Source organism: Bos javanicus, chromosome 16 (assembly GCF_032452875.1).
Source record: "Bos javanicus breed banteng chromosome 16, ARS-OSU_banteng_1.0, whole genome shotgun sequence".
Lineage (NCBI taxonomy): Eukaryota > Metazoa > Chordata > Mammalia > Artiodactyla > Bovidae > Bos > Bos javanicus.
The window spans coordinates 42900909-42922670 of NC_083883.1; the positions used below are offsets into that span (position 1 = coordinate 42900909).

Here is a 21762-nt window from a genome sequence, read left to right on the forward strand (position 1 = left end):
GCAATGGCACCCCACTCCAGTACTCTTGCCTGGAAAATCCCATGGACGGAGGAGCCTGGTGGGCTGCAGTCCATGGGGTCGCTGAGGGTCGGACACGACTGAGCGACTTTACTTTCACTTTTCACTTTCATACATTGGAGAAGGAAATGGCAACCCACTCCAGTGTTCTTGCCTGGAGAATCCCAGGGACGAGGGAGCCTGGTGGGCTGCCATCTATGGGGTCGCACAGAGTTGGACATGACTGAAGTGACTTAGCAGCAGCAGCAGGAGGCAAGAAGTACATCAGTGATGTTCACTACTAGAACTCTGGCACCTGAGAGCATCTGGCACATAGTTGGTGCCCAGTTAATATTCGTTACATGGATGAGTGAATGTCTTTTCCATTTTTGAAGGTATGACCAATCTCTCATTCACTTGGCCAATGAAGAGCACCTCCTGTATACACAGAAAGCAGCAGCTAGGGTGCATGGGGAGAGGACAGTGGAAAAGTGAACTGGGAGTCTAATGGCAGCTGGGACTTTAAAACAGGCTAAGGGTGGGACTTCCCTGGCAGTGGTCCAGTGCTTGGGAAGCTACTTTACAGTGCAGGGGATGCAGGTTTGATCCCTGGTTGGGGAACTAAGATCCCACATGCCACAGGGCAACTAAGTGGGTGTGTGGCAACTACTGAGCCCATGCGCTCTGGAGCTCACGCACCATCAACTAGAGAGCCCGTGAGCCACAACTATAGAGAAACCCATGAGCTGCAACAAACAATTTATACTGCAACAAAAGATCCCGCACGACACAATGAGGATCCCACGGTTCACAAGACCCGTTACAGCCAAATAAATAAATACTAAATTATAATAATAAACAGGCTAAGGAGTAATCCATAAAGTGTCCAATACTCCAGACTCCACAAAGCTTATCAACAAGAAAAAGACCGTCAAAGAACAAAAGGTTCAACTGTAGGAGGTCCTTGGGGAGCGGGCCCTGGGGCATGGCCCAGTCTGCCTCTGCACCTCAGTCACCCTGCCCGGGGTTAGAAGGTGATGTCTGAGCAGCTGTCCCACCGCCAGCTCTGATACAGTGGATTCAAGCCCATTTGCGGCATTCCCAAGCAGGAAGGCTTTGTCCAGAGAGAAGCACACTGGGAGGAACGAAAGGGCTGGCTCCATGCGGTGCTGCTGGAGAAACCGTACCTGAGCAGGAGGTGAGAATGTAGACGAGGGCAGCGATACAGCTGCTGCTGATGAAGGCCAGGAGCATGTCGTTGTTGAAGGTTCTGCGAACCTCATAATCAAAGAGGTCTGTGCCCCCATACAGGACCTGGACTTTGCTGGGAAGGGAGGACACAGAGGGAGGAAAGACAGAGTGGATCAGAGATGGAGGAGGACCACGAACCATATACCCCCTCAGTGGCTCTTTACCTTGGTTGTACATTATGGTCACCTGGGGGCTTTCAAGAATCCTGATGTCCAGGTCATACTCTAGACAAGTGAAACCAGCATGTCTCGGGTGGGACTGAATTATCAGTGAGGTTGAGATTGCTGCTCCACACAGATAATAGTCAATTATAGCTGAATTCTATGTCATTCTCATTATCCTCAATTCTCAATTGTTCGCAACAAAATTCTAAATTCAAATCAGCTTCCAGATACTCAAGTCTTACAGTGCTATTCAGTGCCCATTTAACAGAAGCTATTAGAAAAACTTAACCAGGTTGGTGAAGTTGATTTTTAAAATACCAAGAGGGGTGAGATCTGTTCCTGGTCAAGAGGAGTAACAAGATGAAATCTACATTTCCTCTCGTGAAACTAACAATTAAAAAAAGAGAGAGAGAAAGAAAATACATGAAACAAGATTCTGGACATGACAACAAAGAATGGTGATCTCTAAGAGATAAAATGGGCTTTATGGTCACTCTGACATACTGGCTTGAGAAAGCTTCCAGGCTTTGGTGCATCCTAATATACGGTGCAATGGTAAAGAGCCCACCTGCCAGAGCAGGAGACACAAGAGGCACGGGTTCAATCACTGGGTCAGGAAGATCCCCTGGAGTACAAAATGGCAACCCACACCAGTATTCTTGCCTGGAAAATTCCATGGACAGAGAAGCCTGGCTGGCTACAGCCCATGGGGTCGCAAAGAGACACAAATGAGTGAATGAGCAAGCAATATATGGGTTAACAGACATCTTAAAAGAGCCTGAAAGTTTCCCAAACTTGATGAAAATGATAAACCCCTTGATTCAAAAAGCTTGAGCAGCAGACCCCCAAGCACAAAAAATCGTGACTAAAACAACAATGCACATCATAATCAAATTGCTCAAAATAAGTGACCAAGATAAAACCTTGAAAGCAGACTGAGGGAAAAAGAGGAACGAAAGTAAGAATGACAGGAGATTTCTCTTCAGAAACAATGCAAGTGAGAAGACAGTGGAGCAAGATCCTTTACCGACTGAGGAAAAAAGTCAGCCCAGAATTCTATCATTTGAAATATATATTTCAAAAACAAAGGTAAAATAAAGATTCTTTTTTTTCAGTATACAAAACCCAAATGAATTCATCTTCAGTACACCTTCATTACAAGAGATGTTAAAGGAAATTCTTCAGGGAGAAGGCAAATTATTACAAATGGAAGTACACACCTACACAAAGGAATAAAAAGGACCAGAGATGGTAACAGCATGAATAAGTGTGTAAAAATGTCTTATTACATAAATCTTTTAAAATGATGGCTGACCATTTAAACAGAAATAACAGTAATGTAGTGTGGGGTTTATAACATATATGAAAATAAAATATATGACAATAGTATAAAGGTCAGGAGAAAGGAAATGGTGGTATACTATTCATATATAGTATACACTATACACTATACATGAAGTTGGACTGCAAGGAGATCCAACCAGTCCATCTTAAAGGAGATCAGTCCTGGGTGTTCATTGGAAGGACTGATGCTAAAGCTGAAACTCCAATACTTTGGCCACCTCATGTGAAGAGCTGACTCATTTGAAAAGACCCTGATGCTGGGAGGGATTGGGGGCAGGAGGAGAAGGGGACGACAGAGGATGAGATGGCTGGATGGCATCACTGACTCGATGGACATGAGTTTGAGTAAATTGCGGGAGCTGGTAATGGACAGGGAAGCCTGGCATGCTGCAATTCATAGGGTCACAAAGAGTCGGACACAACTGAGTGACTGAACTAAACTGAACTGATACATGAAGTGGTTTAACATCATTTGAAGGTACACTGATAACTTAAGGATGTATACTATAAACCCTGAAAATGAGTTAAGTCGCTCAGTTGTTTTCCAACTCTTTGTGACCCGTGGACTGTAGCCTACCAAGCTCCTCCGTCCATGGGATTCTCCAGGCAAGAATACTGGAGTGGGTTGCCATTTCCTAAATTAAATATTTATAGCTAAAAAAAAACCAAAGGAAATAAAATGGAATAATAAAAAATTCTCAGTCCAAAAGAAGGCAGAAGAGAGGAAAAAGGAACTAAGAATATATGGGGCAAAGAGAATAAAATAAAATTGTCTTAAGTCTAACCATGTTAACAACATACTAACTGTAAAAGGTCTCAGTTTAGTTCAGCCCCCCAGTCATGTCCGACTCTTTGAGACTCCATGGACTGCAGTACGCCAGGCTTCCCTGTCCATCCCAGAGCTTACTCAAACTCATGTCCACAGAGTTGGTGATGCCATCCAACCATCTCATCCTCTGTCATCCCCTTCTCCTCCTGCCTTCAATCTTTCCCAGCATCAAGGTCTTTTCCAATGAGTCGGTTCTTCGCATCAGGTGGCCAAAGTATGGGAGTTTCAGCTTCAGCATCAGTCCTTCCAATGAATATTCAGAACTGATTTCCTTTAGGGCAGACTGGTTGGATCTCCTTGCAGTCCAAGGGACTCTCAAGAGTCTTATCTAACACCACAGTTCAAAAGCATCAATTCTTTGGGGCTAAGCTTTCTTCATAGTCCAACTCTCACATCCATACATGACCACTGGAAAAAGCAATTTTCTTGAAGAAATCTCTAGTCGTTCCCATTCTATTATTTTCCTCTATTCTCTGCATTGATCACTGAGGAAGGCTTTCTTATCTCTCCTTACTATTCTTTGGAACTCTGCATTCAAATGGGTATATCTTTCCTTTTCTCCTTTGCCTTTAGCTTCTCTTCTTTTCTCAGCTATTTGTAAGGCCTCCTCAGACAACCATTTTGCCTTTTTGCATTTCTTTTTCTTGGGGATGGTCTTAATCACTGCCTCTTGCAAAAGGTCTAAATATCCCAAATAAAAGGCAGAGGCAGTCAGATTAGATTAAAAAATCAAGACCCAGCTGCCTATAAGAAACTCACATTCAATGTTGACACAAATAGGTTAAAAATAAAAGTAGAGAAAAAAGTACCATGCTGACATGAATCAAAAGAAAGCTGGAGTGGTTAAATTAATAATAAATGAAATAAATTTCAGAGCAAAGAATATTACTATAAATAAAGAAAGTCATTTAAAAATTACAAAGGGCTCAGTTCGTTAAAAGAATGCAACAATACTAATTGCTTTGGACCTAATAACAGAGTTTTAAAATACATGAAGCAAAAACTGACAGAAATTAAGAAAGAAATAGACAAACCTGCAATCATAGTTGGCCATTTCAAAATCCCTTTCTCAATAACTGCTAAAACAATTAGACAGAAGATCAGTATGGATACAGAAGACTTTAACAACACAATCAACCAACCTGACTTAATTGACATTTATAGAACACTCCACCCAATAACAGCAGAATACATTTAAGTGCATAGGCAACATTCATCAGGAAAAACCACACTCTAGACCATAAATAAGAGTCAGAAAATTTAGAATAACTTAAGTCGTAAAAAGTATGTTCTATGACCATAATGGAATTAAATTAAAAATTAGTGACAAAACACTATCTGGGAAATTCCTAAACATTTGGAGACTAACAAACTTTTAAATAATATAGGGATCAAAGAAGAGATCAAAAGGGAAAATTGAGAGTATTTGAACTGAGTGAAAATGAAAGCACATGTCAAAATGTGTGAGATGTGCTAAAATGACGCTTAAGGGGAATTTTATAGCAATAAACACCTGTATTAGAAAAGAATACAGTTTTCGAATCAATGACCTCAGCTTCTGCTGCAAGAAAGCAAAACAAGAGAAAATTATACATAATGTAAATGGAAGAAGGGAAATAATGTAGATCAGAGTATAAGTATATAAACAAACAGACAATAAATATCAAAGAAACCAAAATCTAGCTCTTTGCGAGGACCAATAAGATTGATAAATTTCTAGCCAGACTGATCATGAAAAAAGGAGATAAGACACACATGAAGGAGGTGATACCACTCATAAGGGAATATTTATTATGAATTACCTTGCACCAACAAAGGTCCGACTAGTCAAGGCTATGGTTTTTCCAGTGGTCATGTATGGATGCAAGAGCTGGACCGTGAAGACAGCCGAGTGCTGAAGAATTGATGCTTTTGAACTGTGGTGTTGGAGAAGACTCTTGAGAGTCCCTTGGACTGCAGGGAGATCCAACCAGTCCATTCTGAAGGAGATCAGCCCTGGGTGTTCTTTGGAAGGAATGATGCTAAAGCTGAAACTCCAGTACTTTGGCCACCTCATTCTAAGAGTTGACTCATTGGAAAAGACTCTGATGCTGGGAGGGATTGGGGGCAGGAGGAAAAGGGGACGACAGAGGATGAGATGGATGGATGGCATCACCGACTTGATGGACATGAGATTGAGTGAACTCTGGGAGATGGTGAGGGACAGGGAGGCCTGGCGTGCTGCGATTTATGGGGTTGCAAAGAGTCAGACACGACTGAACGACTGAACTGACCTTGCACCAACAAATTTTTACCATTTAAATGAAATGGACAAATTTCATGAAATATACTACCAAAGCTTGTGTAAGAATATAGAAATAACTTTAATAGCCCTACAAAAGTGTTAGTTGCTCAGTTGTGTCTGACTCTTTGCAACCCCATGGACTGCAACCCACCAGGCCCCTCTGTCCATGGAATTCTCCAGGCAAGAATACTGGAGTGGGTAGCCATTCCCTTCTCCAGGGGATCTTCCTGACCCCAGGATCAAATCCGGGTCTCCCACATTATGGGCAGATTGTTTACCGTCTGAGCCACTAGGGAAGCTCTATATGTATATTTAAAAATTGAGTTTGTAGGGACTTTCCTGGCAATCCAGTGGTTAAGATTCTGTACTTTCATTGCAGGGGGCACAGATTTGATCCCTGGTTGGGAACTAATACCCTGCATGCTACATGGCATGGCCCCAAACATTTTTTTAATCAAAAAGAATTGAATTTATAGTTAAAACCTTCCCCTAAAGAAAACTCCAAATTCAGACAGTTGCATTGATAAATTCTACCAAACATTTAAGGAAGAATAATACCAGTTCCATACAAACCTTCCAGAAAACTGAAGAGAATATTTCCTACCTCATTCTTGAAGACATTTTGATATCAAAATCAAACAAAGATACTACAAGAAAACTACAGCCCAGTATCCATCATTAACATGCCAATGAACAAAGAATACGAATAGAATCTAACACTATATAAAAAGGATAATCCCAAGGGCGATCTGCCCCAAGAATGCAAGGATGGTTTAAACTTTAAAACTCAATTAATATAATTCATCATATTAAACTAAAAATGAAAAATGTATGTTCTCTCTCTAGATGCAGAAAAATATTTGAGATAAGTCCAATATTCATTACCGATTTAAAAAAATAACTTATCAGCAAATTAGGAATAGAAGGGAGCTTCCTTAACCTGATAAGTCACTTCAGTCGTGTTCGACTCTGTGTGACCCCATAGACGGCAGCCCACCAGGCTCCCCCGTCCCTGGAATTCTCCAGGCAAGAACATTGGAGTGGGCTGCCATTTCCTTCTCCAATGCATGGAAGTGAAAAGTGAAAGTGAAGTAGCTCAGTCATGTCCGACTCTTAGCGACCCCATGGACTGCAGCCTACCAGGCTCCTCCATCCATGGGATTTTCCAGGCAAGAATACTGGAATGGGGTGCCATTGCCTTCTCTGTAACCTGATAAGAGACATCTACAAAAACACCTACAGACTTCAGTCAGGGATAATGAAAGGTTGTCCATTCTCATCACTTTCATTCAACATTGTATTGGAGGTTCTAGCCAGTGCATTCAGGCAAGAGAAAGAAGTAAAAGAAATCCAAATTGGAAAGGAAGAAGTAAAACTATCTTTATTAGCAAAAGACATGATTGATTATGTAGAAAATTAAATAGAACCTATGAAAAAATTTCTAGAACTTATAAGGGAGCTTACCAAGGTCGCAGGACCCAAAGTCAATTATATTTCTATATATTGAGTTGGCCAAAACGTTCATCTGGGCTTTCCATGGCATTGTTGTTGTTCAGTCACAAAGTCTTGTTTGACTCTTTGTGAACCCATGGACTGTAGCACACCAGGCTTCCCTGTCCTTCGCTATCTCCTAGAGTTTATTCAAATTTATGTCCATTGAGTTGGTGATGCTATCTAACCATCTTATCCTCTGCCGCCCTCTTCTCCTTCTGCCCTCAATCCTTCCAATATCAGGGTCTTTTCCAATGAGTTGGTTCTTTGCATCAGGTGGCCAAAATATTGGAGCTTCAGTTTCAGCATCAGTCATTCCAATGAATATACAAGATTGATTTTTTTTTAGGATTTATTGATTTGATCTCCTTGCAGTCCAAGGGACTCTCAAGAGTCTTCTCTAGCATCACAATTCAAAAGCATAAATTCTTCAGCACTCAGCTTTCTTTATGGTCCAACCCTCACATCCATACATGGTATAGAAAAACCCAAAAAAACTTTTTGGTCAACCCAATACAAGCAACTAACAACTGATATACTTTCAACTAACAAGGAAATTTTTAAAAATATCATTTACAATAGAATAAGAATGTGAAATAGGGACAAATCTGACAAAAGATATCAGATTCACCAGGTTAATTGGTCATAAGACTCAATACTGTTAAGATGTCATTTCTCCTCAAATTGATCCAAGTATTTGACATAAACATAATCAGGATCCCAGTGGACTTTTATTTGGAGAAATGGATAAGCTGCTTCTGAAATTCACTGGAAGGGGATTCCCTGGAAGTCCAGTGGTTAGTTTTCTGTACTTCCACTGCACGGGGCATGGGTTCCAACCTGGTCAGGGAGTTAAGCTCCTGCATGCCACATGGTATGGCCCCCCCCCAAAAAAGAGAACCAACCATTAAGAAATAATAAATAAATAACACAAAATAAAATTCATAGGGAAATGTAAAGGCCCCAGAATAACTAAAATAACTTTGAAAAAGAACAAAAAGTTGGAAGACCAACACTTGGACAAGACATGGCATAAAGCTACCATAATCAAGACAGTGTAATACCAATGTGTAAATAAAATTTTAAAAATTGGTTGATGGAATAGAACAGAGTCCAGAAATAGACCCACATATATATAGACAAAAGACTTTTGTCCAAGATTCTAAGCCAATTCAGTGAAGAAAGAATGATCTTTTAAACAAATGATGCTGGAACAACTGGCTATCCATACAAAATAATAAATATCAGCATGTTATGCTATATATAAAGTATATGTAGTGTATGTCTTACACCATATACAAAGATGAACTAAAAATGGAATATCACAGAACTAAATGTAAAGCCAGTATTAAAATAGTCAAAAGATCTAAATTGTTCACCAACAAAGACAAATGGATGTCAAATAAGCATGTGAACATCACTAGGAAGTACGGAAATCCAAGTTAAAATCACAATGAGATATCACTACACAGAATGGCTAATTTAGACTTTTTAAAATGACCATGGACTTCCCTGGTGGCTCAGATGGTAAAGAATATGCCTGTAGTGCAGGAGACCCAGGTTCAATCCCTGGGTCAGGAAGAACCCCTTAGAGAGGAGTCTGGTGGGCTATGGTCTATGGGGTCGCAAAGAGTTGGACAGAACTGAGTGACTAACACTTTCACTTTCAAACTGACCATATCAAGTGTTAGAGAGTTTGTGGAGGAACTGGAATTCTTATATACTGGGTGAGAATGTAAAATGGTACAATTAATTTGGAAAACAATCTGACAGTTTCTTAAAAAGTTAAACTCACATGGGGACTTCCCTGAAGTTCATTGGTTAAGACTTTGCCTTCCAGTGCAGGGGGTGTAGGTTCAAGCCCTGGTGGGGGAGCTCAAATCTCACAGACCATGCGGCCAACAAACCAAAGCATAAAACAGAAGGAGTATTGTAACAAATTCAAAAAAGATTTTAAACAAATGATCCACATAAAAAAATCTTAAAAAAAAATACATTCATGGTTTTTTTTTTAAAGTTAAATATACACCTATCATATGATCTAGTCATACCACTCCCAGATATTTATCTGAGACAAATGAAGGCATTTGTTCACACAAAGGCTTTGTAGCATCTCTATCTACAATAGCCAAACCTGGAAATAACCCAAATACCCATAAAGAAGTGAGTGGATGAACAAAAGGTGGCATCTCCACACAGTGATACTACTTAGCACTTAAAAAGAATAAACTGTCAATACATGCAACAACATGGATACAGTTCAAAACAATTAGGCTGAGTGAATGAGATCAGTCAAAACTGTGCATTCTATATGATGCCATATATACAAAATCAGAAAATGAAAACCAATATATAGTGATAGAAAAGAGAAAGTGGTCCTGGGGTGGAATGGGAAGGAAGGTGAGGCAGGATGGAGTGACTGTCAAAGGAACATGAGTAAACTTCTGAGGGTGATGGATCCATTCATTAACTTGATTGTGATAAATGTTTCATAGTGTATACATGGGTCAAAACTAATCAAATTGTAAACTTTAAATATATGCAGCTAGTGAATATCAACTCAAAGCTGTTTTAAAAAGTCAAACAGGACACTTAAAAAAATGTAGAAAAGATCTTTGGATTGACTACTTTTTTGAATTAAATTCAACAAAGGGTTAATTGAGCTTTCATTAGAATAGAAAACTGAAAGTTTGGTCAATTGTTCATTCATTCATTCATTTGTATAGCATTTATAGAACACTTTCTAGGTTCTAGGTCCTCTTTTAGTTTCCAGCTATAAAAAGACATAGGCCCAAACTTCTACTCTTGAGTAGAAAGAAATAGCTCATGCAAGACCAATATTCCTGCTTAGAACTACTAAGAAATCAAATAAAACTGAGAAATCATCTATTTGATGATATTAGAGATTTCCTGAAGCAATGAAACTAGAGAGCTGAGACTCTAGAAAGGGAAGAACCTACAAAAGATAAGCTTCCCTTCTACAGCTGTGTTTACCCTGGAGGTATCTGCTAATTCTGAACACAGGCAGGAGGCTGAAAATCTAAGCAGGGAGTCAGAAAAACTAGCAGAGCTGTGGGTAGAGACTTGCAGACCAGCAAAGCATAAAACCAGTTTCTTCTGCAGCACTTCTGCCAAATACTGGGGCAGTCTAGAGTATGAGGCTACAAACTTAAGCAGAAAGCCTCAGAAAAACCAGAGAAGAGATATTTTTAGCTCTTTTGAGAGACAAAGCTTAGGGTTTGGAACATGTCAGGGGAAATGGGCTCTGCAGAATACACTAGGCTCTCAGGTGAAAATCCTAGAGAACCAAGGGCAAACTAGAGGTAGGCTGTGACTTTTCAGGACTACAAACCAGCCTCAACTCTGTGTATCTGCTGTTTGTTTAAGGTGATCAGCCACAACACCATCTGCCTAGTGGAGGGAAAGATAAACTTTCTCTGGAAGAAATAACATCATCTGGACCTCTATGTTTTTACATACAATATTCATTACTCAGTAAAAATTACCAGGCATACCCACAGGCAAGACCACATGACCAAAAACCAAGTGAAAGAACAGACCACAGGGAAAAAACCAAAAGATATCCATAATAACCTAAGCTGGTAAAGAATTGGTCTGCAATGTGGGAGACCTGGGTTCAATCCCTGGGTTGGGAAGATCCCCCAGAGAAGGGAATACTCCAGTATTCTGGCCTGGAGAATTCCATGGACTGTATAGTCCATGGGGTTGCAAAGAGTTGGACGTGACTGAGCTACTTTTACTTTCATCCATAATAATCTAACTTAATATGCTTCAGAACACAGAGGAGAATATGCACCAAATAAATTAAATGGTGAAAAATTTCACCAAGGATTTAGATCTATAATAAAGAATTACTGGAAATCCTCAACAGAAAAACATTAACTTTGAAATCTCAAGAGATATTAAACATCAAATTAGATACAACGGAAGACAGGATCAGTGAATTGGAATATCTAAACCAAAACATGCAAAGCAAAGAAAAACCTGAGAACATATGGGACTCATATAAGATAAGCTATAGGAATGTATTATACAGCATGGGTAATATAGCCAATATTTTGCAATAACTGTACATGGAGTGTAACTTTTAAAATTATATTAAAAATTTTTAATTAAATTTTTAAAATGAAGAGAGCAGCATGCTGATTACCCAGACTCTTCAGCTTATCTTTCCAGCTCCCATATTTTATTATCATAGTCATAAATAAAAGAAAACACATGAGACTTTGAAAATATCTAACATTTATGTAGTTAGAATCCTTAAAGGAGATAGGACAGAGAATGGGGTAGAAGCAATATTTGAAGTCATAATAGCCCAGAAATTCCTAAAAGTGATGAGTTATATACCAGCAGATTCAAGGTCTGTGCACCTCAAGCAGAACAAATACAAAGAAAACCGTATCAAAATACAGTAGTAAGATTGTTGAAACCAAAAACAAAGAGAAATCTTAAAAGTAGCCAGGGGAAAAAAAAGACAATTGTTCAAAGGGGCAACAAAAAGATTTACAGCTGACTCCCCCCCTCCAAAATGATGAAAGTCAAAACACAATGGACTGATATCTTTTAAAGTATTAAAGAAAATAACTGTAAATTCTATACCAGAAGAAATATATTTCAAAAATGAAAGTAAAATAAAGATGCCTTCTAGACAAACAGAGAATTTATCACTAGCAAACCTGCACTAAAAAAAAAATACTAAAGAGAATTCTTCAGATACAAGAAAAATGATCCCAGAGGGAAACATGAAATTGTAGAAAGTAATGAAGAGCAACAGAAAACATAAATATGTGAGTAAATATGGATTCTGACTGAGTAAAATAAAAATGTAATGTCTTATGAGGTTTAAAATGTATATAGAATTAAAATGCATGTAACAATAAGGCAAAAGACTGAAGGGGTATAAATGCAATGAATGAGTTCTAAGATTCTGGTATTATCAGAGAAGCAGTAAAAGTGATAATTTGTAGTATTCTTTGTAATAAGTCAAGATGTATGTTGTCATTTCTCAGGTAACAAGTAATAGACTGATTAAAAAAAAAAAAAGATTTTATTGATCTAAAGGCATTAACGTCAAGACTACAGAGGCCCTGGTTATCACCATTCCTATGAAGCTCTAGGGGGATGGTAAGGGAAAGAGAATTGTTTTTTTTTAACCCAGGACAGGGGTTTTGTCTCAGCAGCTGAATGTATTAAGCAGAAGTTAACTGCCAGCCCTTCCCAGATTCCCAACCCAGCCAAGGACCATTCCCTAAGGTACCTCCATCCAGCCAGCCACCCATTCATTCCTCAGACAAAGAGGTACTGTGCTAGGGGCTACGCCTACAGAAAAGGAAGCAGTAACAATCCCAGTCCTCAACAAACTCACACTCTACTGAGAAATAATTAAACCAGAACTTTTTCAGACTTATATATCCAAATAAGTCACCTGCAAACTCTATAGGTCTGGGAAAAGCCTTGATATTCTACATTTTTAACAAGTCTCCAGGTGATGTTAATGCTAATTCGACTTGCACTTTGAATGACAAGGAATTAAAAAAGTAAAATACAGAGTGACAAGCACTATGACGAAATTGAGGCTCAGAGAGGTGAAACAGCCCGTTGAAACTCCCATCTAGGTGGAGTAACTGGGATCTGACCCCAGATATATTTTACTACAAAGCCTGTGCCTGTCTTATGGAGAAGCAAAGAGTCTGTGGAAATGGGTATGGTGATAATTTAATGCAATCTCAAGTAAAAAAATAGCCAGGTTGGATCTTAGTAGATGAACAGGGGTTTGCCTGGCAATGAAGCACAGCTGCAAGAAGACTCAGTACAGCAACTGCTGTAAAAACACATAGCGCTAGGGCACTGCATTAGAAACCCTGGATTTTAATCCCATTCCACCACTGATGAGCCTCAAAACTTTTGACAGTTTACTTAATTGTACTGTGCCTCAGTTTCCTCATCTATAGGATGGAGAAAATCCTAACAGCTCCTCTCTCGTCAGTATGGTGTAAGAATTAAGTTAGATGGTGTGTATAAATGACTTAGGACAGTATGTGGCATGGGGCAAGCACAATAAATGTTAGCTTTGATTATTACAGTAGCTGTTCAATAAAGGAACGAGGGTCTTTCAGACAGAATGATTCCTCCTGTGCCAGGGGTTGACTTGTCAGGGCAAGAGACTGAAAGGCATTGGAGTTATTACCCCACAGGACTGACAGATGAACTATCAAATGATTTTACCTGGTGGGCAGGGGCCCAGTTGTTTCTCAGACACACATCCCAAGGACTGGAAGACAATCAGAGCACCTACTGCCCAAAATCTCTGTCACATCTCTTAACTCATCTCCTTCTAATGACCGCAGAAGGGTAGCAGGACTCATCATTCCCATTTTAGCAGTAACAGAGGCCCAGAGAAGTGAAGTGACTTGCCCTCTATCTCCTTGGATAGTAAAGGCAGAGAGGAACTCCTTACTCCCTGGTTAATACTCCTTCCAGAAAGCCTTCTAGCACCATTGCAGGAGAAAATCAATACCCAAGACCTCCAGGGCAGAAGTTCTCCAAAGCTGTCATGTTCACTAACCATTAGCACTGATCAAGAAAAGCGTCCTTTCATCTGTCAGAGTGATGATGAGGATGTATCTGGCTCTGCCTCTGATTTGAAAATAAAGGCTTCCAGGGAAAAGGTTGCAGAAGGGGATCTGGGATGTATGAGAAAGAACCACCTGGAAACCAATTCCCTACCTTAATACAGCCCTTTCCTGGTTCAAACAAGGACAGGCACACATCAGATGCAGCTGGACTGCCTACCTAGTGGACTGCTTGGCCAGCATGGCCACATAGGTGACCACAAAGCTCTGAAACTTAGCCCGCTGCTCCTCCCAGCGATCGTCCACAGAGTAGTAGTTGGGCAGGGGTGCTCCAAAGAGGATCTCGCTGCGTAGGAGGGAGCTCTTGAGGTTTTCTGCGGAGAGGCCCTCGTCCACGTACCAGTAGAACTCTGGGTGAGTCATGGCCAGCTCTAGGGAGCCTGCAGGGGCAGGGGTCAAGAGGTCCAAGGAGCTCAGTAAGTCAGCTCCCACAAACCTTCCATCAGGGTCATCCTGCCCTCCTGAACATCTCACCCCCTTTTTAAGGAAATGGAAAACTGTCCCAGCTTGGGCTGCCTCCAACTGTCTCTAACAGGACAGAGGGATGGTTTAGAGAAATCACTGCTGCCCAAAAAGAGCAGCCCCCCAAGATCTGCTCAGGCGGCTCCCACTAAGTTTACACCTTCATTTTGGCTTGAACTTCACCTAATACCAATGCTCAGTCTCTGCAGTCCTGTAACTCCTTCCCATCCCAGTCCCACCTTCATCTACTTAGAACCCTGCCATGTCCCCCTTAAAAGACATATCGAAGCTCTGCCCCCACAGCCAGCCTCTGTCCCCTCCCCATCCTTTCTCAACTCTCATCCCTAATGTACCTCAAACGAATCCACCTTGATCTTCCTGCAACCTCAGCCTCTCTCCAAATGCCCAGTGCTCTGTAACCACATGCCAGCTCCCCTCTAACCAACGTCATGCCCCAGCCCCAGCCCAAGCTTTATCTAACTCTGGGCATAGCGTAACTCCCAATCTCCATCAATCTAGGTATGCACCTCCTTCCTTGCCTCTCTCAGATCCCATCTCACACCCAACCCTCTCCCTGCCTTTCTTCAATAAATGGCCTGCAGGCCTGCCCAGCACTCAGCTCCAGCCTGACTCCACTTCACAGCCAATTCCAACTCCATCCTCTTACCAACCTGGAGAGTACTGCAGAGTCAAGCCTTCTTTAACCTCCAAGCCCCGCCCCCACCTTATTAACCATGCCCCTTCATCCCAAGCCCCACCTATTCTCAGTCTCCACCCCTCACAAGCCCCGCCTCCAGGGTCCTTCAGACCAGGTCCCTATAGGCCCCACCCCAGCCCACCTAGGGCTGCTCACCCCGGATGTCGGCCAGGTCCTGGCCCATGCCATCATAGTAAATCTTGCCACCCCTCTCAGTGGGGAAGAAGTAAGTCATGAGTGAGCTGGGCGGGGAGCAGTAAGAGTAGGAGCCGAGCGGCAGGTCCTTGAGCACTTCATGGGGCTTCCAGCAGAACTCCCGGAAGCCCGGGTGATCCATGATCTTGCGCTCAATCTCGTGGATTGTGACCAGCCGCTCACTCGTGAAAATGTTGCGCTCGGCGTCGCCACGTGCCAGGAAGATGAGCTCGATGCGCCAGTGCGCATGCGTCTGGGTGTTGGCGCTCACATAGGAGCGTGAGTAGTCCCAGCGCGAGGCGCCACGGCGGGCACGGCTCTGATTGGCCGTGGCTGCTGTGGGGGGCGGGGAACTGGGTGGACGCCGCCCACTCTTGTCTGGCCCTAGGTTTATCGGGGCTTCACTCTGGTTGGCTGCCGGCCTCTCCAGGGGTGGAGCCTCTCGCCGTAGACGCCCGCTTCGATTGGCTGTTGGCTTCTGGGCGGTGGCGGTGTCCCACAACAAGCCGTTCTGTGTAGCTACAGCGACCACCGTGTGTGGGCCGCGGGCGGCCGGCCGCGAGCGGTTCCCTAGATGTAGCTGCTGCAACTGCTCTGTGATGAGGCGCTGAAGTGTCTCAGAAGTGAAGTCGGCCAGGTCGCGTCGGTTGCGCCCCCAGGACCCAAACTGGGATTTGAGCGCCAGCGCGAGGGCGTCAAAACGCTGGGAGGCCTCATGGTTGCGGATCTCAAAGGCATTGTAGGAGATGTCAATGTCCAGTGGCGGGTAGTAGAGGAACATGAAGGCTGACAAGGCCATGGGGATGCTGCAGCCCAGAAAGAGCACCAGCCCTGCACAGCACGGATTGGTGAAGGCCCAGCCCAGGGTACTCCAGAAGCCCGAGGCTGGGGGCCGGGACGGCAAGGTCCAGCGCCGCCAGCAACACTGCCTCCCTGCTCCAGCGTGGGGCCCCAGCTTCTTCTGGCCCCTCCTAAAGGCCTCACCCATTGTTTCCTCCTCCTCTTCCTGCTCCTCCTCTAGCCACACATCTTGCAGCAAGGGGTCATCCTCTGAGTCCATAGCCTACAGGAGAGGGAGAGGGTGAGCAGGCTACAGAGAAGGAGAGGATGGTGCTCCCATAGCTGCAGTCGCCCACCCCGAGTGTTAACCTTGCCCACTCATAACCAAGACAGATCCTACAATGGAATCGCATCAAACAGGCACTTAGCTGCACTTAACTGAATTCAACCACATGTGTACAAAACAGAAAGAAAAAATCCTTTTTCTTTGCCCGTCACAGCTCCCAACTAGATAGGGCTTTCAAGGCCACTGAAAAAGGAGAATCAGTGCCCAGTTGCAAACAGAAGAGATATTCCTCCACAAGAAAGGGATATTCGAGGGGAATTTTGATTATGCATGATTTCCCAATTTTTGCTGCATTCTCTGATTTTAGAACTCAAAGCCAATGTGAGATGTGACTTCGTCGCAATCACTTTTATTTAACGAGCAACTACAAAGTTGTCCAAAAGTATCAGGGTAGAAGGGAAAGAACACGCTCTCTGGAACTGGACCCTTGTTTGGGTCCTGGTAGTGTGAACACTGGCAAGGGAGTGAGCCTCAGAGTTTTTGTCTATTAAGCACAGGTGGCCGCTTCTGCCTCACACGATTGTGGGGAAGGTCTAGGGAGGAAGCACCCTGCAGTCTGTGTGGTTTGTTTGTTATCATATACCACATGAATACATTTCTTTGCTCCTCTCTGGGGACTGTAATGTGCTCAGCCATTGCCCACGTGGCTCTGACAGCACTAGATGCCTGTCATAGTCCTCAAGAACTCTCAATACTCCCCACCCCCTCTTTGGGATGCTGCAGCTGCAGCCACTGTTTGTCGGGCTCAGACCACTTAATATGCAACTCCAGGGACGTCAAAACTTTGGGCACAGACAGAGGCCGGGCATCTGTCTCCCCAAGATGTGGGCACAAGCCGCAGGAGGGCCTGGCAGGAGAGGGCAGTCTGAGGACTCCAGCAGGGTGGCCCAAAGGCAGGAGGCCCCCCGGTATCCTCAGGTATGGCCTGCCCCCTTGTCCTGCCTGCCCTCTGTTTGGACGGAAAGAGACTCATTATCTAGTTAGACGCCAGGCAGTGAGAGAAGGAAGCTAATTATGCCAGCATTGGCTAATTAATGCTGCTTTTCCTATTAACATTCTCTAGAATGCTCCATTTCAATTAGACGGTCTGTCCGGGAAGAGAACAGGCTGCCATCATCCCAAAGAAAGTGAAGAAGAGAGGGCGAGGGGAAGGAAGGAAACAGAGAGAGAAAGACAGACAGGATCTGGGAGAGATGAGAGACAGAGAAAATTGAAAACAGGAGACAGGAGAGTGGAGTTAGGGGGCAGGGGTTGGAGATAGATGCAAATAGGGAAATAAAGGAAGAGAAAAACAGAAGAGTGAGGGAGAGGGTGCCAAGTGTGGATGAGAGAGGAAGACTTGAAAGGGAGAGAGACTGGAAGGGGCAGGAACTGCTCCAGAAATATTAGAGATTCCTACGGATGCAATAATTAAATTTCTCATTTCTGACACCCTAAACCTAGCCTCCTGAGGGGATGGTACCTGCTCTGAGGCTCAGTTTGCATCAGCAGAAACTCGTGGGAGTAAACCAGAGGCAGCTCAGGCTCACCCCATCTCCAAAGGGCAAACACAAATCTGCACATGGAGGTGGGGGTTGTGTGTGGGAGCCTCCACTCCATCCCTAACTGCTGAAGGAGGAAGTTGATGGTAGTATAGTGGAGAGGGACACTGGATGCTTGCATTTTTTCTGGGGACTAAATCCATCCACTGGCCCCCAGACCCTTACCCAAGGTACAGTTTTCAATGTGTTGGCATGTAAGTAGGTCTAAGACCAGGATTCTGGGTCATGTCAGCACTCCCTGAATGATCCTGCTAGCCCATTGTTACCTCACCAGGAATGCTACTTTCTGCCCCAGAAGTCCAAGTTTAAAACATCTTTCAAGACCTTGTTCAAGTGTCACCTCTGCCAAGAAGACTTCCCAGATCTGAACACTAGCCACCCCAACCCCTTCCAAGATATGTGTCCAAGCTTCTCACCACACTTCTGGGATAAAAATTTACTCAAGGACAGGCAGGGAGAGGCACTGTAGCAGTGGTAAAGGTCATGATTTGGGAGGCAGACAGACTTGGATGCAAATCCCAGTTGTATGACTTAAGGCAGGCAGTATATTTCTGAGCTTCAGTTTTTCCATCTGCAAGACAAGGCTAACAGTACTCACCACAGAGGTTGCTTGATGATATAAACAGCAGGCTGACCATAGTGCCTAGGAGGTATAAGTGCTTGAGAAATGATAGCCACTGTTCTTTTACACTCTGCTTCCTCACAAAAGGCTTTGGACTCCTAAAACATCCATGTGGTCCATTGTATTTGCCAAAGATGGCCACGACAATGTCTCCCATCTCAATGTTCTCATGATGTGACTGTAATAAGACTTATCCCACCAAGAAGTTATATCTTCATTCCTTCCCTTGAATCTAGATGCTCTGTGACTTCTGAGGCTGGGTTAAAATGGAGATGCAGCTTCCACCTGGCTTTCTTGGGACATTCATCCCTGGAACCTAGCCACCATGCTGTAAGGAAGCCCAAACTAGCCCATGCAGAGACTACACATAGGAGCTCCTGCTGACAACCTAGTTGACAGCCATCATCAACTACCAGATATGAGTGAAAATGTCTCCAGTGATTCTGGGCCCCTAGCCACCAAGTAATACCCAACCTTCTAGTTGTCCCAGTTGAGACTCGGGAACTGTGGAGTTGAGCTAAGCCACCCTCTCCTGTGCTCTATTCTGGCCCACAGTATCCATGAACATAGTATGTCAGCTGCCATACATCACTAGGTTTTGGGTTAGCTGTTCCATAGCAATAATAAGTGAACAATTGCAATGGAAATCTGTCCCACATGACTTTGTGTCCTGCAGTCTGTGCTTGCTAGATTTAAGTGATCAGAAAATTAAGCACAGCCATTTGGTCTCCCAGTGAGAGCCCCATAGCCCAGTAGACATAAATTCCAAGGGAGCAGGGACTTGACTGTTGTGTTCCCTGCTGGGTTCCCATGGTCTAAAATACTCCTGCCTGGGGGCCGGGGTGTGTGTCAGTAGTTCGCGGGTATTTGTTAAATGAAAGAAGGAAAGCGAATCTCAGAAGCAGCAGAAGCATCTGGGTTAGATATTAGGTAGAAATACCGCCTGGATTCTCCTTGGACAGAGGACAGTCAGATACCAAATAATATAAACATAGGCCAGAGAGTGTGGTTTCTTCTGTCTTGGGTGTGAAGGATCCTGGAGAGGATGAGACAGATGAGCAGGAAGTAGACCTGATGGCTTCTTTTACTGTCACTCCCCTCCCCCCATCCACTTCCATGCCCTCCTTCCCAGTCTACTCCTGAAAAGAAAAACTGCCATGTGGGATACCACACATGGCTCCAGACCCAGCTCAGCCTCCAACTTTCCATGTGGCCCTGGTCCCGGCCACCTCTTGGTGCCCTGTCTCCCCCATCTGGGATATGGGAGATATTGTCTCCCCCATCTGGCAGTGGAATGGTAAAAGCCCAGGTCCCTCCAGCTGTGACACCCCCAGACTCTCTGAGAAGCCCGAGTCTGCAGGCCAAGGGGGGATGGGTACAATCTGAGAGTCTCCACCAACCCAGCTAGCAGCTGGGGTCTGACACTAATGCCTCAGCTGACCACCCTGTTCTCAGCACCCGCTCCCAGGATGGGCAACAAATCACAAATTTGTTTTCCTTTTTCAAATGATGGGAATTGATTAGCTTAGTGAAGAGCTCCAGCTGCTCTGTGGAAAGGAGATAAGGATGGCTTCTTTGATATTTGTCACTGGCTCAGACAAAGAGCCTGAAGTCGGACTGTGATCACCGGGGACTGTGATCCAGCCTGTATGATCTCCCATTAGGGTGTTCCTGCTCAGCGACCTGCGTGTGTGCTTTCTCCCTCCCTTTCCATCTGTGTCTGTCACACACACTCACACACACTCAGAGATAGTCAGAATTAAATTCTGGGACTCCTGGGATCTCATGAACCAAGGTGGACACATCCATGGAACATGGTCTCCCTCCTCTTGGGAAAGGCAAATGAGACAGCCACCTAAAGGGGAACAGCAGACACTAGTGGCGGGGTGGGGGTGGGTGGGTGGGGCCTAGGAGAAAAAGAACCTGGCCCAGTTTCAAGGGCCAAGCCTGAGGCAAGCCAAGGCCACATTTGCAGCCTAATCCCAATTTTATAACAGGAAAAAAAAAAAAAAAAAACTACATATATATGCATTTTAAAGAACCCATTAATAGTGATTATCTCTGACTAGGAGAATTATGAGTGATTTTTATTTTCTTCTTTATACTTGTCTCTTTCCAATATTTCTACAATGATCAGGTACAGCCTTCCTTTTAGAATTATAAATGTTATTTAAAAACATGTTTAAAATAGGACATGTATGTATGTGTGTAGAAGGGATTTTGCTAACAGCCTTCAACTCTTTGAGGAGTTACTATAATAGGCATCGGAGGAGGTGGGGCTCTGTCCTCCAAAAAGAAACAGGGAGTATTGCAGCAAGAGAGACCCTGGTTAGAAAGCAGAAGGACCTAGGGAGAGCGGGAGGTGGTAAATGCCCAGTGAGTGAGTCACTGTGGAGTCTTCTGTTCCCCTGAGATGGACTGGGGGGGGGGGTGGCGGTGGGGGTTGGGGGGTCTTTAAAATGACCAGGAAGGAGATCCTGGCTTATCAGACCCAGAAGGCTTCAGAGCACTGGTCCAACTACTTCATTTCACAGCTTAGAAATGAAGCCCAGCAAACAGTCTTATCCAAGGTTATATTTCTTTTTCTTTTAAGATTTTAAAAGTCATTACTGGGCAGTCCTAGGGAACAACTAGGCCTGGGGAAGATGACATGGGGACCCACAGAGCCAATACAGGGAAGCTATTTTTAAGGTCTAGGAAAGAGGCATTTGTCAAGTCACAAGGCAGATGGACTTCCCCATTCGGACAGAATGGGACTTAGGGTGGGAAGCAGTATTGCCTCAAAGACACCCCCAGCCCCATACTGGGCCCTGCTATTCTCCAGAAAGGATCCCAGGGATGTGGACCCACCCCCGAGCCTTCCTATATCCCTGTTTACAACTTCCCTCCTTATGGTGAAGGGTGACAGAACCCTTCCTTCATCATTCCCCCATCCCAGCCAGACTATTAAAATGTAATCAAAAAATCACATTAGCCATGCAGATTCGGCTTAAAACACATATATGTATATATAATTTAACGGCAATTAGGAGCTAATCAGCTTTTTCTTCTTGTCTCAGGGTGTTTTGCCTCCCTGGTCCTTGAAAACATCCTGGGTCTTTGATTC

General features: G+C 43.7%; 1 protein-coding gene across 2 annotated transcripts in view; it reads right to left on the reverse strand.

Moving 5' to 3' along the window:
• DISP3 (dispatched RND transporter family member 3) overlaps positions 1-21762 on the reverse strand; it is a 57912-nt gene that overhangs the window by 20559 nt on the left and 15591 nt on the right. For both annotated transcript variants that reach the window (XM_061382732.1, XM_061382731.1), the window contains exons 2-4: positions 15329-16430; positions 14174-14393; positions 1185-1321 (exon numbers count right to left, since the gene is read on the reverse strand). In XM_061382732.1, the coding sequence (XP_061238716.1) occupies positions 1185-1321; positions 14174-14393; positions 15329-16427 (1456 nt within the window). In that variant the 5' untranslated portion in view covers positions 16428-16430. The remainder of the gene's footprint in view (positions 1-1184; positions 1322-14173; positions 14394-15328; positions 16431-21762) is intronic.